The 18,645-nt window shown below is 39.2% G+C and overlaps 1 protein-coding gene across 5 annotated transcripts in view; it reads right to left on the bottom strand.

Annotated features, from left to right (window-relative positions):
* ABCB1 (ATP binding cassette subfamily B member 1) overlaps positions 1-18,645 on the bottom strand; it is a 219,707-nt gene that overhangs the window by 25,787 nt on the left and 175,275 nt on the right. For 4 of the 5 annotated variants that reach the window (XM_045388707.3, XM_065542385.2, XM_005550319.5 and 1 more), the window contains 7 exons: positions 15,788-15,949; positions 14,739-14,915; positions 14,024-14,170; positions 11,228-11,335; positions 9,131-9,208; positions 6,320-6,403; positions 1,199-1,402 (listed from right to left, as the gene is read on the bottom strand). In XM_045388707.3, coding sequence (XP_045244642.2) covers positions 1,199-1,402; positions 6,320-6,403; positions 9,131-9,208; positions 11,228-11,335; positions 14,024-14,170; positions 14,739-14,915; positions 15,788-15,949 — 960 coding nt within the window. Of the gene's footprint in view, positions 1-1,198; positions 1,403-6,319; positions 6,404-9,130; positions 9,209-9,691; positions 9,859-11,227; positions 11,336-14,023; positions 14,171-14,738; positions 14,916-15,787; positions 15,950-18,645 lie in introns of those variants that run through there. The other variant, XM_045388710.3, reaches the window with a different exon arrangement.

Genomic DNA, 18,645 nt, shown 5'->3' with positions numbered 1-18,645 from the left:
ACTACAGCTAGGCCAAAAGATTTTCCAGAGAGAACCCCCCCAAAAATGGGATAGTCTGAAGAGATAGCAGAGAGGTAAAGGACAAAGCATTAGTGGCAATGACCAACATCTGGGGCCTTCCTCATCATTCACTTGGTGAGGTAGCTGGGCCTACTGACAACCAGAGCCACTCTGATCTGTGTGAGTCCACTCTGATCTGCGTGAGTCCCTGCCCTAACTCCCGGGAACCTCAGAACGTTCATCACACATATATCCCTGTCCTAAATGTTAGTTATGGCAGTCAGCCCTGCTCTGACCTCTCATTTCCACTATGATACAGGTCATGTGATATCAGACTGCGTTCTGCCATCAGAGGAACTCTTCATTTTATAACAGAAAGAGAAACAACTTTGGAGCATAACTGTCTGAGTTTGAATTCTGGCTCCAAGATCTATCAGCTCTAAAGTCCAGAGCCATGACCTGCCTGTGTGTGCCTCCGCCCCACCAGAAAAATGAGATAATAGACCCCATATGGTTGCTATAAGGAGTAAGACATTTGCCAGGAAACACAGTAAATGCCACATAAGCATTTGTTAAATAATGGGAAAAAATAGACAAGCATGCAGGGGGAAAAAAAAGAAGTAAAAAAGGGGTAAAGATAAATAGAAATAAGATGAAGAGAGGAGCACGATAAAAAAAAAGAAAGAGTGGTAGTAATTTAAAACAGATATAATAAATACCCCTAGGGTTTTTCCATATTTAATCTCCCCCCTTACATGTACAAATAAAATAGGCCTACTTTCCTCAATAAAGGAATGGATTTAACCTTGAAAGAAAAGAAAGAAAAGAAGGAAGAAGGGAAGGAAGGAAAAAAGGAAAGAAGGAAGGAAGGAGTGGAGAGAGAGCGAAAGTGAGAGAAAAGAAAGAAGAAAATAACTAAGGGAACAAGGAAAGTGAGTAGGAAGGAAGAACAGTGTGAAGACAATGGCCTGAAAATTGAAAAAGTTTGTTAAAGTTAATTATCAGTTTTTGAGTCCAAGAACTGGCTTTGCTACTTTCTGTAAGTTTCTAATTTACTGAATAAGCATAAAAAAGATTGCTTTGAGGAATGGTTATAAACACATTCTTAGAGCATAGTAAGCAGCAGGGAGTAACAAAACACCACTGATTAGAATATTTTACTCTGCTTGAGTAATCAATCACATTTAGTTTGACTCACCTTCCCAGCACCTTCTAGTTCTTTCTTATCTTTCAGTGCTTGTCCAGACAACATTTTCATTTCAACAACTCCTGCTATTGCAATGATGGGTACAATTGCTAAGAGTAACAGTGTCAGTTGCCAACCATAGATTAAGGATATAATTATTCCTGTCCCAAGATTTGCTATATTCTGGGTAATTATAGCAAGCCTGGAACCTATAGCCTGCAAAACAAAACATATTAGAGAAACTTAAAAAATATTATCTTTACAACTCATGCTTCTATTTTCTGAAAACTCACCTTCATGAGACTATCTTCATTATTTTCTCAGTAATGAACTAAAAAGTAAAGGTTTACTTATAAGTTTATTGAGTTTCTACAGTAAGAATTTCCATGACTTCAGAATACTGAAAGTAGAATATCAACAATCTAGAGTTCAATTACATATTCCTATTTCTTCGGATCTTTTAATACCAAGAAAACCTTCATTAACCACAGCAACATTACTAAAGCAATCCCTGCAAATCAGCAAGATAAAGGAGTCTGACAAACTGGGAATTATAGAAATTTCCAATGTTAGGTATATAATTACTTATAATTTAAGCCTAATATTTGTCATTAATAATATTCAAATATATCTGGGTCTGTTTGAGATATAATGTTTAATTTGGAAAAAATACAGAGTTGAAAATTATGGAATTTAATTTAAGATAGTAAGCGGGCATTATTGTCTTCCCCTTGAATTCCAGAGGGAGTCTGAAGCATGACTTTCATTAGTGTGTGCTGATTTCCAGCTCTAAAGTCAGAAGTCAAACTACAAAGTGAATTTAATCCACCACTGTATAAAGTCCAACTGTAAACCAGATTTCCAACTCTGAAACCAAAAGTCAAGCTACAAAGTCAGTTTAGTCCATCACTCTATAATTTAGTCCAGCACATCTCCTCTACCCTGGAAATATTCTGTGCCCTCAAGCCATTCCAAATGCCTGCTCTGGCCCCAGACCTGCTTTTTCTGAATAGGGGCTGGGTAAAATAAGGCTGAGACCTACCGGGCTATATTCCCAGGAGGTTAGACATTCTAAGTCACAGGATGTGAGGATGTGACAGGAGGTCAGCACAAGATACAGGTCACTAAGACCTTGCTGACAAAACAAGCTGTGGTAAAGAAGCCAGCCAAATCCTACCAAAAATCAAGATGGTGACAAAAGTGACCTCTGGTTGTTCTCACTGCTCATTATACGTGAATTATAATACATTAGCATGCTCAAAGACACTCATACCAGTGCCATGACAGTTTACAAATGCCATGGCAACGTTACCCTATATGGTCTAAAAAGGGGAAGAACCCTCAGTTCTGGGAAGAGCCCACCCCTTTTTATAGGAAACTCATGAATAATCCACCCCTTGTTTAGCATGTAATCAAGAAGTAACAATAATAAGTATAAGCAGCTGAGCATCCCATGCTGCTGTTCTGCCTATGGAGTAGCCATTCTTTATTTTTCCACTTTCTTAATAAACTTGCCTTCACTTTATGGATTCGCCTTGAATTCTTTCTTGTACAAGATCCAAGAACCCTCTTTCAGGGTCTGCATCGGGACCCCTTTCTGGTAGCAATAGAATCCTTTATAATTCCCTACACTAATCCCTACAAAATCATTTAACACCTGTCTGATATAAACACCAGAATTGTACTTAGGAAAAGAGTGCTATAACTATCAGTAGCCTTTAAATACATTAAATTCCGTACCATGGAGCTGCACCAGGGCTGAAAGAGATATCATAAATAATATAACACCTGCATATTTAGTTGATGCAATCACTGAGCTTATATTAAAGGGATGATTTGCCAAATTTGGGATAAATCAGAAAATGGTTTTCAAAGCCAGCTCTCTGCATTTCACATCTTTAGTTTGAAGGTCAAAGGATGCAAGCTGGAGAAGGGCTGTGCCACAGGGATGATATAGGTTGCTCCTGTTCTCAGTATCTACAAGTTCTACTCAGAGCTCATTTCCCACCACAGCTACTGACTTATGCGCTTGTGAGAGAAGCTCTTAGAATATCACCTAGAATCACTTCTCGGTGTGAGTTCATGGCAGAGGAATTACCCGGCTATATAACCTTTCAGACATATAAATGTGCAGCTTTGGATAGCAGTGAAGGGCCACAGAAAGAAATAAGATGGATTAAAGACGGCAAATTCTTTAATGTACCAAAAAGAGTAACTAAAAAGTCTAAGACCTTAAACTGCAAGGAGATTTAACTCCTCAGCCTCATTTGATTTAGCACTTCAGACATTACACTGGTTACTGTTTCTTTATTCTAAAGAGTAACACTCACTGTCCTACATCTATTCCTACAGAGTAGGAGTCTATAGAAATATGAGGACTAAGAAGAATGGAAGAGCACAGCTTAGTAGCCAGAAAATTTTCATTGTAAAGACTAGGGTTGAGGGGAGGAACCAAAACCTGTCAGCCAAAAACAGATCAGTTAGTGGTGTAAAGTAGATCCAACAGTCCTCTCTCAGCCAATCTGTGATAACAGCTACATTGGGCTTTCCTGAGTTGACAGTGTTTGCCAACCTGCTCATTTCCTCTTCCCTGGTCTTTCCTTTTTAGCCACTGTTTTAAGTTCTGGAAAATAGTTTTGCCTGAGTGGCTCACATAAGGTGAGTGCAGCCATCTTGGCAGGGCCATGAAAGTGCCAGTTCGAGGTGTCTTTGGGGAAAAAAGTGAAAAGCAGAAGGTTGACCCCAGCAGGCAATTAGAGACAGTGAATATGGCAAAGGGCCTCACAAACAGCACTGTGGAGGGAAAAAGTGACCACCAATTTTACAAATATGGGAACTCACTGTGGCCTAAGGTAGGTCATAACACCAGAGGAATCTGAGAGGAAGGAAGAAAAACTGCAATACAGAATGCCCTGAATACATCTGCTCCGGGTTCTGCTGCAAAACACTGAGTTGCCTCCAGGATTGTGTCTTCCACGTCAAATGTGATGCGGGATATTTGTCCATCCAGGCACATGAGCCCATACCACAGGATCTGTGTCATACTGTGCAATGTCACATTGCACTGGTTACTGTTCCTTTATTCCAGAGACTAATGCTCACTGTCCCACATATATTTCTCCTACAGAGTAGGAGTCTATAGAGTTCTGAGAACCAGAATGAATGCAGAAGCATAGTAAAATTATTTGGTAAACCAATTATATAAAAGGTTTACTAAAGTTAGCAGTGCAAAGTTCAGCCTTCTTGATATCTACACATGGATGTCTAATACAGACATCACAAACTTACCATGTCTCATACAGAACTCTCCATTCTCCCCTAAGCCTGCTTCTCCAACAGGCTTCTGAATTTCATAAAGATCAACTCCAGCTGGGCATGGCAGTTCACACCTGTAATCTCAACACTTTGGGAGGCTGAGGCAAGAGGATCGCTTGAGCCCAGGAGTTCGAGACCAGACTGGGCAGCATAGGGAGACCATGTCTCTGCAAAAGATTTAAAAATTAGCAGGACATGGTGGTGCACACCTGTGGTCCTAGCTAGCAGGAAGGCTGGAGAAGGGAGGATTTCTTGAGCCCATGAGTTCTAGCTTATAGTGAGCTATAATAACGCCACTGTAGTCTGGCCTGGGCTACAAAGAGAGTAGCCCAGGGCTACTCTCTTTAAAAAAAGAGAGTTTAAAAAAACAAAAAATCAACTCCATTTTTCTCCATTGTGCAGGTAAAAAATAATTGGAATTATCTTTAAATTCCCTTTCTCTCATATCCATCATCTAATCCAACCAATACATTCTATTGGCTGACATCTAAAATATATCCAGAATTAATTATATCTTAAAATTTTGTATAACCTTTTGTATAACCACATTAGTCTAAAACACTATCATCTCTGTCCTGGATTATTGCAACAGCCTCCTTCTATGCTTGCCCCTTTTGGCCTATTCACACAGTTTCTTCCTTTCACTCACTTTATTCCAGCTACTTTGTCTTCTTTTCTTTTCTTTTTTTTTTTTTCTTTTTTTTTTTTTTTTTGAGACATAGTCTTGCTCTGTCACCCAGGCTGGAGTGCAGTGGTGCGATCTCACCTCTACAACCTCCACCTCCTGACTTCAACCAATTCTCGTGCCTCAGCCTTCCAAGTAGCTGGGATTACAGGCGTGCACCTGTAATTACATTCTATACAACTTGATCTAAATCCTGATTTTTATTGTTTTGTTTGCTTTAAGCAAAGAAGTTTGTATTAAAACAACAATTACAAAGAGGAGCTGGTACCATTCCTTCTGAAACTATTCCAAACAACAGAAAAAGAGGGACTCCTAAGGTTTATATTTCAATGTTATAACTCTATGTGTTTCCTCATTCAAAGCTTAATTTATTCTTAAAGAAGCCCTATATATTAGATAGAAGAAATGTTAGTAGAGTACTATCTTACAGAAAGATTTAAAGATAAAGATGAATAAGGTTCAAGAGGGGAAAAGACACACCGGAGATAACATGAATTTTTTCAAATTCTACATCATTTTGTGGACTTTTGCCATAAACGGTTGTAGAAGAAATTGTCACTTCAGCCAAAAATCAAAACCTGCTGGTTCAATAGTATCTAGTTATATCAAGAGATTCATACAGTAGCAAAATTTAAGTTATTACAATTATTAAAGTTTAAAGTTATTAAAGATAAAGACTAAAGTTATTCTATCCTTGCTTTAACTTTTTAATGTGCTTTTCATTTCTTTCAATCTATATTTTAGAGGATTGTCTTCCCTCCCTTCTGTAACCACAGTGACCCTAAACTTTCTTACAGCAATTAAATACATCCTTTCTTCAGGAGCAATTACTGTTTTATGTTGATTGAGCACTTTACACTCTCTTTTCTAAATAACGATTCTTCATGCATCTTGTTAATAGCATGAATAATAGCAATAGCAAAAGGTTTATAAGTTATCTATATGCTCTACAGTATATAATGTTTAAATAGTTAACATGTTGCTATAAAAAGCATGTGATATGTTCGTAGGTTAGATATCTATCCAACATTTTCTTAATGATGATAACTAACACCTGTAAGGAGAAAATTAGTTTCATGCTGGGGTCCAAAATGGCCAATTAAGATAAACACCAGTAGAAAGGAGGCACGTACCCCTTTAACTTGAGCAGCATCATTGGCGAGCCTGGTAGTCAATGCTCCAGTGGTGTTTTTAGGGTCATCAAACCAGCTCACATCCTGTGGCACAGAAAATGATTTTATTATCTTAAAGCTCTGTTTATGAGACTCTCTGCTCCAAGAGGGCAGCAACAGGGTCAGTTTTGTTTATACTTATATCCCCGGTATTTAGCACTCAGGATGCGACATTCAATACACAAGAAAGAAACTTAATATAAAAACACATAAATAGATCATTTCATTTGTCACAAAAATTTCTGAGTGCCTACTTTGTCCTGTGCATGATTTCTAAGTGTTGGACCTGTACAAACAAAAAAGACAAAGTGGTTGCTTTTGTGAAGCTTAGATTCTAGAGATGGAAGGTACAAATAAAAGAAAAATTGAGCAGGGTAAGAAGAACAGAAATGTGAGGGGAGGTGCTATTTTAGTGACTGGGGAGGGGAAAGAGAAGGCCTGTCTAAGGGGACATCTGAACAGAGGCCTGAATGAAGGAAAGGATGAGAATACCTCAGGGAAAGCAGAAACAGCATGTGCAAAGGCCCTGAGGCAAAGGCATACCTGATCTGTTCATATACCAGCAAGAAAGCTTTAAAGGCTGCCAGCAGCCTAAAAAGAACCTTTGTGTGAGTTTGTAAAAGCCTCCCCTTCCTCTGGACAGATTTGTGTTCTCATTTGGCTCCTCTGATCCTCCCCTCTCCTACTCTTGGGCAGTGAGCCACTGTGTATGAAATAGATGTTGTGTTGGAAAAAGGTGGTTGTAGGACATGAGATTTGAGAGACAGTGGGGGCCACATAGTGTGTGGCCTTATGGGCAACTGTCAGGATTCCAGATCTTATCCTGTGAGCTACGGGCAGCCTTCAGCAGGTTTGGGCAGTGGGATATGACTTGATTTCTATTTTAGAAAAATGATTCTGGCTGTTTTAAGGTGAACCTACCAGATTGGGATAAGAATGGAGGCAGGGAGATCAGCTAGGAAGCTTCTGCAATGTTAATAGAAAGAGAAGAGTCAAGGATGGCTTCAAGGTTTTTAGCCCAAACAACTGGTAGAATGGAGCTGTTGCTTACTGATATGGGGGAAGAGGGAGTAAAGAATAAGTCTGGTGGGGAGCAGAAGAGTCAAAAGCTCAATTCTGGAAATGTTAAACAGTGAAACCCTTATTAGATATCCAACAGAGAGGTTGAACAAGCAGTTAGATAAATGTAGCTCAGGGCAGTATAAATGATTTGAGTCAAAAAGAAATCAACAAAAGTAATCCAGATTAAAATATAATATTCAACATAAAATAAGATTTTCTTTGTAAAACCATTTACATTTTTAAATACACAGATACTAACATGATTGTGAATTTGAAGTATGAATTTATGTGTTTTACAAATAACTGTGGTCCCTAAGAAGTTATCTAAACTGGTTATTTACATTAAAGAAGTATCTATCATTTTTCCCAAAAATATTTAAGAAAAAATAGTGCTATAATTTATTATAGTATGTATCAACTTGCTTTTCAATATTCTTAAGTGGTTAAAAGTGACTCTGCACAGGAATGTAACGTCCTTGAACACAGGGACCATTCAGGTTTGAATGCCTTACAATACTAAGTACTAGACCTTGTAAGCAGAAGGCACTTAATAAATGCTTGCCCTACTTAACAATTTATGGAGGAGGCATTCCACTAACCATCAGCTCAGCTGCCAAAGTGTAATGGATATAGCAGCTGGCCTGGAGGCTGGTTGGGTAATGGGAAATTTGGCCCTGGAGCAAGGTCAGTGTAGACCTAAGTGGAATCTGAGTTATAAATACAGTTCAACCTAAGAGTTCAAGGACAGCGTTTCCCATCAAACTGTGCTCTCTCACTCAGATTCAGTCCTGGCTCTGTCAGTCACTTGCCAGCAATTTCAATAAATACATTTTGTTTTTAAATGGTGATGGGAGGAATGGGGAAGAACTGAGGAACCAGAGACAGCTGGCAAAATGTGAATGCCCTCTAGAAAACCTAACACACCAAACTGATGCCTCTTAGCCAGGGTTTGAGTATCCCTGGCACATCTGGGGCAGACTTCTAAAGCATCATTTTACTCAATGGCAAGTGATTAGTGATTTTTAAAATGGAAAGTTATTAGGTCACATACAAAATGTTCATGATTGTTAAAGGAACTTTCCCCTTTGAACTGGGCTGCTCTGATTTACATTCCTATAATTTCCTTCCCCATTTCCCCAGGAAAACATTCACACCTGTCAATGGTTAGGGTTTTGAAGCTGCAAAATGTGAGTAGCATTCCATTAAACCCATTATCAGCCAGTAACACTGCAGCTTGAACTAGTATTTCAGACTAGCCTCAGAAAAGAAAATGGGCAGTGAGGAATGGGTCACAGGGATGAGTTTTGATTTGTAGAAAGAAAGAGTACAGAGGGCATCTCTTGATGGAAAGAAACGCTTGTGCCCTGGGTTTCCCAGAAGGAAGAAGGAAAGAGAGGAAAGGGATGAGGAGTATCAAAGATGCCTTCTGCCTGCACTGACCACCACTGCTGAGACACAGACTGGAGGTGAATCCATTCTGGAGGCTCTGTCTCAAACTGGTCCAGTTCCTTGTGCCCACTCAGAACAGGCAGACAGTAGAGCCTTGCCTGCACCTAGGGGGCAGTTCAGCTGCATCTCTGACATAAGACTGAGGAACAACCAATATAGGAGCTAGGCCCGGGAAACAAGACAGAGCTCCCACTGTCTGAGTCCAAGGCGCACACATGGGGAGTTCTACCCATCCCAGGGCACAGCCCTCAATAAACATACCTGTCTGAGCATGGATCGGAAAACCATGTATCGGAGCCGCTTGGTGAGGATCTCTCCAGCTTTGCCAAATGTGAAGCCCTGTGGGCAGGAACATGCCTTGTCAGAGACTCAGCCACCAATTACATAAAAGGAGGGAGAACTGATGTCTTTGCTAAAGCAGGAGATTAGACAAAGTCAGAAAGCCTGATTTCAAGGGCTTGCTGTTTCTGCGACTGTGTGCCATGGCACAAGGCTGCACAGGTGGTATAGACAGAAAAGCCCACTTTACAGAAGAAACTGAGGTTTAGAGAGCCTGATACGATCCAAAGTCCATAGTTATAAGGTCACAGAGTTGGAATCTTAATCCAGATCCATGAGAATCCTAACCAGAATGGGAACCCAGAGCCTGAGCTTTTAATTACCCACTGGACTCCCTCCCCATGTTACTAAGAAGAGGAGTTGGGTGGTCTAACATCTTCAGGCATTTTGCTATCTCTGGACTTCTAAGGTCCTATAATTCACAGACTTTGTTCTCACCTGTTTTCCAGGCAAGCTAGGTTCCAGTACTCCCAAGCACCATGATGTTATAAAGGCAGTCCTCTAACTTCTTTTGCTTCACCAATTCAAATTGTCAACATTTAAGGGACCAACTCAAAGCCTGCCTCACTCCAAGTTTCTTAACTAAATTTATATTGAGCAATCTTTACGTCCTCCAAACACCTGTGGTATTAATAGCTGGTATGGCAATCCTGTAAGTAGTTAGAGTGTCACATTTATTCTAGTAAGGACAAATTCCCCAGCGAGTAAAGAAAGAATTCAGTCTGTTTTTTCTTTTCCCCCTCCTATAATGTCCAGAACAATATTCTATTTTTAAAAAATGTAATACATGCTTACATGTTGAATAAAGAGATCTATTCACAGTTTTATCTTTAAAAATTACAGTGGGCTAGTCATTCAATTAATAAGTGATTACCTACTACTGCCTCACGCAGGCCTGGGCACTTGGTCACATGATCCTTTTAATTATCAAGAGGCAGGTACCAGTATCTCTAGTTTACAGCTAAAGAAATAGGCTTAGACAGTTTACTTATGTGCCCAAGGACACAAAATCAGAAACAGGTACAAGGAGCACTTGAACCAAAACCAACACTGTCTTATCATACTAAATGGTATTTATTTATTTATTTATTTATTTAGAGACAGGGACTCACTCTGTTCCCCAGGCTGGAGTGCAGTGGCACGATCATGGCTCAGAGCGACCTCCGCCTCCTGGCCTCCTGGGTTCCTGAGACATTTCCTGCTTCAGCCTCCTGAGTAGCTGAGACTACAGGTGCACACCACCACACACTGTTAATTTTTGTATTTTTAACGGAGACAGAGTTTCGCCATGTTGGCCAGTCTGGTCTCAAATTCCTGACCTCAGGTGAGCCATTTGCCTCAGCCTCCCAAAGTGCTGGGATTACAGGCATAAGCCACCACACCAGGCCCTCATACTAAACTTTTAGAGTACTTAATTCCTTGCCATTTCATTTCAGCCAAATGTTTTGCAAGCTGTAAAAATCTGACTCTTTACAAATGTTTCCTACATTTTTTGTTAGAGGATTGACATTCTTCCATCATTGAAATGGTTCTTTCTTCTTGAACAAAAGTTGAGTGATAAACTCTTCAAACCCTTTTTAAACCCATGTGACCAGTTTATGGGGTTTTTGTTTTTTGTTTCTTTTAGAACACCAGTTTATGTTTTTTGTTTCTTTTAGAACACGGGAAGACATTTGAGTATTTATATTTACTGGCAATACTTATATCCAAACTTATATCCAGGGCTCCCCCACACTCCACTTTTAAGTCCCTGCCTTTCACCTCCAGTCATCATATTAGGCCAAACACTCTGTTCCCTCTGGTTTCATTGTGGGAGGTGAGGGTGGAGAGGAGAAGGTAAGCAAGGGAGACAGAGGAGGCAAACATCTTTTTTCACCATGTCAGAAAAACTTGGCTATTAGTATCCATGTTAATAGAAAAGTTCTACTAAAAGGCCAATTACATCAATGTTTATAAATCCCCCCAGTTGAATAATGATGCATTTCTCAAAATGAATATAGTGAAAATGGAGACATTTACCTGAAGGAAAAATGTAATAAAAGAAACAATTCCAAGGACTAGAAACAATAGTGAAAACAAGTTACTATTCTGTCGTTTTGTTTCGGCATCATCATTTCTTGTAAAAATCTGTAAGAAAACATTTAAAGGATTTTTAGTTCAATCAGTGAAGAACCCATCCTGGACCTGACCCATTTCCCATCTGGCCCAGTATTCAGGGGTCAGGAGAGCCACAGTACACTGGAAATCAGGGTTGGCTTTCCTATTGCCAGCCCTAAAGGTGTCTGCATTCTGCCTTCCGTGGAGGCCAGGATAAGTCTATCATTCATAAATTGATCCAATATTTTTTCTGCTCAGGTTCCATCTTGGAGTCAGGAGTGCCACCTCAACTGTGTAAAGCTGAAATCAGAACAAATACTCTCCTCTTCCCTTGGTGGGAACTACATTTATGGCAGTTCACTGCTTTACTATTTGGACATTTCAAACTGTCCTGAGGTGTCTGGAGAAAACCTGATGTGGTTTTTTTGGTGAACCACAGAGCGGTGGTCATTCACTCAGCCCAGGCCTTTCAAAAAGAAAGGAGTTTCCTTGAGCCTGCCTTCTTGGTAGGATGGCCAGTTAGAGAGCCAGTTGGAAACTACAGCTACCTGACCTAGCACCATACATGAAATGTTTTCCAGAGATGGTTATAAGGGCTAATGGGATGTTTTGAACTCAAGGAACACAGAGAATAACCACTCCTCAGGGAAAGAAAACACGTATCTCCCTTCACAGTGGGCCAAAATCAGTCTTGTAAGGCAGTCACATTCCTAGCCCAGGACAGACAACTTTACCTTTCATAAAAAAACAGACAAACAACAACGACAAAAAGGATTTTTGAAAAGATTAAATAATTTTTTGACTAGTCAGTCCAAGAAAAATCGTAACAACTACTAAATTCTTACTCTATGCCAGGCATTATTCTAAGCAAATTCATATATACTATTCCTCTAATCCTGGCAACCATCTCCAGAATGGAGAATGATTTATTATCATCACAGTTTTACACAGATAGAAACTGAAGTACAGAGAAGGTAATTAATTTGCTCAAGTTAACACAGCCAGCAAGGGATGACTCAAGGATATAAATCCAAGCAAACTGATGCAGAGCCCACCATCTTCAATGAGGCAGATATCTGGTTGCCTACTCAATATCTAAGAGCTAATATCCCAGCCCTGGGACACTTACCTCCAGACTTATTGTTATATGAAGAATGAGAAAAGTATAAAATCATAACTTGAGGTTTTGCTATAACCAAACCCATTCCTAACTTAACCACTGCCTTTTTTTTTCTCTGATGACACCACAGTCTACCCCTCCTCCATCCCCTAAAAACCTGTAAGACATATGTTAGTGCAAGGATCAGCAAACTATGGGCCACTGGCCAAATGTTTATATAAAGTTTTAATGGAACATAGTCGTGTTCATTCACTTCCACATTGTCCTTGTGTACTACTAGGTGAGAGTTGAGTATTTGCAACAGAAATCATGTGGCATGCAAAGCCTAAAATATTTACCATCTTACTATTAATAGAAAAAGTTTGCTGACTCCTGCCCTGGACCATATACTCTACAGAATCAGACATTTGATCACATTCTAAGACTTTTTTTCAACAACTAGACAAATATCTGGCACAGAGAAAACACAAAAAATAATTATAGAGGCCAGGCATGGCAGCTCATGCCTGTAATCCCATTACTTTGGGAGGCTGAGGCAGGTGGATCACTTGAGGTTAGGAGTTTGAAACCAGCCTGGCCAACATGGTGAAGCCCTATCTCTACTAAAAATACAAAAATTTTAGCCAGGTGTGGTGGTGCAGGCCTGTAATTCCAGCTACACAGGAGGCTGAGACAGGAGAATCGCTTGAGCCCAGGAGGCAGAGGGTGCAGTGAGCCAAGATCGCGCCACTGCACTCTAGCCTGGGCGAGAGTGAGCGAGACTTAAAAAATAATAATAATTCTTGAATAAATATATTTAATATTAAACATGAATATCATTAAACATGAATTCATGAATGAATATATTAAACTGAAATAAGCTAGCCAGGCATGGGTAGACCTGAATAGTCATATATGTTTTGTAGAATCAAAAGTCAGTGTTTAGCTTATGCTTCTTGTGGTGATCAATCTCTTTCTCCATAATGTTTTCAGCAGTTATGGCAAGGGTGTCCTCAGCTTGATGTTTGGAAATATGTCACTAAACAGAGAGCATTCCTTTCAGATCATAACTTTATTGCTGAAAATGCCACCATTAAGATGAGGTGGAACCAACGTATGTCAATCTCGATCTTTAGGAAGCTATTCCTATTTGTTTTAATCTTAGCAAGTGGGATGAAAATTACATCTTACAAAAGTAGCATGCTAGGCCTACTCATGTCCTGGAAAATATGTACGTTAGAGAACAGTGCATTCTCAAGCCAGTCTGACCAACATTTGAGGAACTCTCTTTGCACATTGGTGAAATGAGAATTCACAAGGTTTGTTCAGAGTCCAGTGTTGGCAGGTATAAGAAAGTCATCTCATCACTTTCATTGACTATTTCAGGAAGCTGGTCCTTAGTTGCCCAGGCTAGAAACCAACTGTGACAACAAAGGAAGGTTCACAAAGTTAGCTTTCCTATCACAAACCAGACTTCCATTCTTACATCTTCAAGCCAATTAGTTTCATAAGAAGATAATGGATTTTGTTGCTTATGTATCCCAGTTCAAACACAGTTTATTCATTCATTCTTCCATCAGGACTCACAAGTAAATCACACAAATGGGCACCACACTTACCCCTATAATCTTTGAAAATATTACTGCAAATGCTGGTTGCAGACCTCCATTTATAATGGCACAAAATACACCAACAACAAAATAAGGCCACTCAGTTAAATTTAGCTTCATAATCCTCCAAAAGGAAACTGGAGGTATACTTTCATCCTAGGAAACACAAATTATTACAACAGTTAGTTAAAAACTTTTATAATGTACAGTTCTTGCATATGCACAAAAAATTGTAAAGGAATATATCCTATCCTTATTCCTTAAAAAGGAATAAGTGATGACAATTTTGCTTCAAAAAATATCATAATGATTATTATTTAGCCTCAAAAAAATGCTGGCAAATGTTGCTACAATATTCCCTTACTTTTTAAAAAATAAATGATGCTTCCACAAACACTTAACTTTTATTTGGTACTCAGAATCTGACAAGAGTATTTATAAGCAGGAATAAACAGAATAGAAACTTTGGTATTTGAAGACCCACTATAGTCTCTTTACATTATAAATTTTAACTCTAAAAATTCTACTGTATAAATTAACACTCTTAAATTTCTAATCTGATTCTAAAATGTTGACATCCTGGCCTGTGGAACATTCTGGGGGATAGGACAGGAGGATTCTGGAGAGCCCTTTTTTGTTCCCACTCCTAACATAGCCCTAGCCCACCAAACTAGGGGAACCACAGTTGGTGAGATTAAAACAAACTCCGCATCCCCCTTCATACCAGAGCCTCTTTGGTACTAAGCTTTCTGTCTTGGCCTTGTGATCCACGGACACTCCTACGAGTGGATCTTTTTCTTATTAGACTGGATCCTGAATCATGTGAAGACATTTCCAAGGTATCAATTTCACTTTTGGATTCATCAGCTGCATTTTCTAATTCAATTTCATTTCCTGCTGTCTAAAATAAACAAGAAATATGCATAAGCTCATTAGGCTGTGTTAACCAATGAAAGCTAATCACTGAATGTCAGTTATCAAGGAAAACAGTAATTTGTTTAGTAACTGCAGAAAAGGATAAAGCTAATCCTTGTTTTGTGTGTGTGTGTGTGTGTGTGTGTGTGTGTCTGTGTGTATCTATATATGTGTGTGACATTTGGAAATGAAAACCACCAAAGAAGAATTCCCACTGTATATACTGAAATAAACTGGCATTCATTCCATGTATCTTATCTTCTCATGCCCTTTTTTGTGGGTGTTTTGACTCAATCAAGTTTACTCTGGATCAGTGCTGTCAACAGAAGTATGGTGCAAGCCATACTGTGATCCATGTTATTTTAAATTTTCTAGAAGCCATGTTAACAAATGTAAAAAGAAAGAAGTGAAATCAATTTTAATGATATATTTTATTTCACCTAATATATCCAATATACTATTGATATCCTGTGATATCATTCCAATATGTAATCAATATAAAAATTGAGATATTTTGCATTTTTTTGCACTAAGTCTTCAGAACAAGGTGTGCACACTCTACTTAAAACATTCCAATTCAGATTCACTACTGTTTAAATGCTCTACAGGCACATGTGGCTGCTGACTACTATAATAGATACCTTGAAACCTTTTAATTTTTTTATCTGTTTATCCTTCTTTATTTTCCCCTCTTTCAAGAGAGAAAAAAAAATCTTAAACAATGGTGTCATTCTGAATCCCCCAAGTGTTGTTTCCTACTTTTTAAGATAATCAAATCAAATAATATTTATTTTTAGCATTAAATGCAAAATCAGTTTATCACTGAGATGACAGGAAAATTCTAAAGTTAAACTACACCTGCATTGTGACAAGTTTGAAGTAAATGCCTTTCTCTTTCATGAGCTCATCATGATTTCCTTTCTCCACAATGACTCCATCATCGAAACCAGCGATGACGTCGGCATTACGAACCGTAGACAAACGATGAGCTATCACAATGGTGGTCCGACCTTTTCTGGCCTAAAGAGAGAGAAATTTGGTTTCTGAATACATTAACAATTACATGAAGAAACTTATCCATTCAACATATATTTACTGAACCAATGCTGTGGGCATTGTAAAACCATCAAATCTATATAAGATAGCCTCTGACTTCAATAAATGTATAGACAATTGATAATAGTCTAAAATGATGTTTTATTGTAATAAATAAAAACACAAATATACCAGTCACATATTAATATTATGTAAGCCCCCAAATATTTTATTTAGCATAAATTTGCAGTAATAATCGGGGGCTTGGGCCTGGCACCATAGCTCACACCTGTAATCCCAGCACTTTGGGAGGACTGAGGCAGGCGCATCACAAGGTCAGGAGATCGAGACCATCCTGGCTAACACAGTGAAACCCCGTCTCTACTAAAAATACAGAAAATTAGCCGGGCGTGGTGGCGGGCTCTTGTAGTCCCAGCTACTTGGGAGGTGGAGCATGTAGTGAGCCAAGATCGTGCCACTGCACTCCAGCCTGGGCAACAGAGTGAGACTCTGTCTCAAAAAAATAATATAAAAATAAAAATAAAATAATCAGGGGCTTGTACAAACCAACAAATTCCTACAGCGCAGGCATTGGCCAATCAAAACAAACACAGGCCATTGTGCTGTACTGGTACACACCAGCTAGTAATCAGCCCTAGGAATCATAATATCCTATTCCCCATAACCCCCTGGATGAACAAGACAGACAATAAATGTGAGGCAGTAAAGTCCAAACCTCAGTGTCACACTAACCTGAAATAAATTTATGAATTTATTTTATCCAATAAAATATTTTATGCAAGGAGCCTGTGTAAGGCTCAATTTATTCATATGTAAAACGGGGATAATAATACTCTTTACTTCTTAGAGTAGTTGTGATGACTAAATAAAATAATGCACATAAAGTACTCAACATTATGCCTTATCCATAGTAAGTGCTTAATAAGTGATACTTATTCCTAGGTAGAAGAATTATGGAAACATTGAAGAGTCATGTAAGTCTCTTTTATTTTCACAAAGGAACAGAGCCAGATATCCAGGCCTTATCTAAGACTTCTCTAACCTTTGTAATTTTCCGAATGCTCATAATTTTTGTTACTCTATATTTCTCTCCAGTAACTAGCAATACAATTCTCAAAACCAACACACAACATTTTCAGGATCAATAGGATAAGTAGAAGTGAAAAACTTCAAAAAGAAAAAATACACAAGAGAAAAATTAGGTGGTAGAAACTAGAAAATACACAAGAAAATAGATCAATTCTTTGTATCTTTTTAAGAAAAAGGGGGTATGTGGAATTTTCTCTCAAAATTTACACCCTAAAGTATTTTAAAATATAACATTTTAAAATTGTTTTTATTTATAATTTAATACACAATGTCACTATAGATTAATGAGGAAACACAGATAAGCAAACCAATAAGCAGTGGGTCACAACTGTAATTCTGGCACTTTGGGAGGCTAAGGTGGGAGGACTGCTTGAGCCCAGGAGTCTGAGATCAGTCTGGGCAAGATAGTGAGACCTCGTCTCTACAAATATATCAAAAAATAGCTGGTGGTTGGGCACGGTAGCTCACGTCTGTAATCCCAGCACTTTGGGAGGCCGAGGCAGGTGGATCACCTGAGGTCAGGAGTTCAAGACCAGCGTGGGCCACATGATGAAACCCTGTCTTTACTAAAAATACAAAAATTAGCCAGGTGTGGTGGTGCATGCCTGTAATCCCGGCTACTCAGGAGGCTGAGGCAGGAGAATCACTTGAACCCGGGAGGCAGAGGTTGCAATGAGCCAAGACTGTCCCACTGCACTCCAGCCTGGGCGACAGAGCAAGACACCATCTCAAAAAAAAAAAAAAAAAAAAAAGCTTGGCATGGTGGCACACACCTGTGGTCCCAGCTACTCGGGAGGCTGAGCTGGAAGGATCACTTGAGCCTGGGCAGCAGAGACTGCAGTGGCCATGATGGCGCCACTGCACTTCAGTCTGGTGACAGAGTGAGAGAAGAGAAGAGAAGAGAAGAGAAGAGAAGAAAAATGAAAAGAAAAAGAAAAGAAAAACAGAAAGGAAGGGGAGGGGAGTGAGGGAGGGAAGGGAAGGTATGGAGAGGAAAGGAAAAGAAAGAAAAGGAGGAAGAGAGGGAGCGATTGAGTGAGGGAGGGAGGGAGGGAGGGAGGGAAGTAAGGAAGGAAGGAAGGAAGAAAGGAAGGAAGGAAGGAAGGAAGGAAGGAAGGAAGGAAGGAAGGAAGGAAGGAAGGAAGGAAGGAAGGAGAAAGAAAAACACAGAGGTGAAACCACAGATTAAGCAAAATGAGCGGGGAGAAAGTAGCTACAATCCCATCTGCCTCTATTTTGGTCCACAGAATGTTTAGTAAGCTGCTTTTTTTCCTCCCTCAAAAATTTATTAAGCACGTTGACAGGATGTTTAAAGGAACATTCAAGGGTTGTTTTATTAGAGACAGGGAGAGTTGAAACAAATATGAGTTCATCTTTGAAATCTACTGTGACATCTCAACTTGGAACTCCTTTGGTTATAAGGTCTCATTCTCCACATTCTCGGTCCTCACAGAATTATCTCCATTACTATCACATGCTGGAGATCAAAAACACAGTGCCTGGCCCAGGGCAAACACTCAAATGCTATTCGATGAATGAGTCATATGGACTCCAGAATCGCAGGACAGTCA

Source organism: Macaca fascicularis, chromosome 3 (genome assembly GCF_037993035.2).
Source record: "Macaca fascicularis isolate 582-1 chromosome 3, T2T-MFA8v1.1".
Classification (NCBI taxonomy): domain Eukaryota; kingdom Metazoa; phylum Chordata; class Mammalia; order Primates; family Cercopithecidae; genus Macaca; species Macaca fascicularis.
The sequence above is the reverse complement of the archived record's forward strand: the minus strand, read 5'-3'. Positions and strand labels throughout refer to the sequence as shown.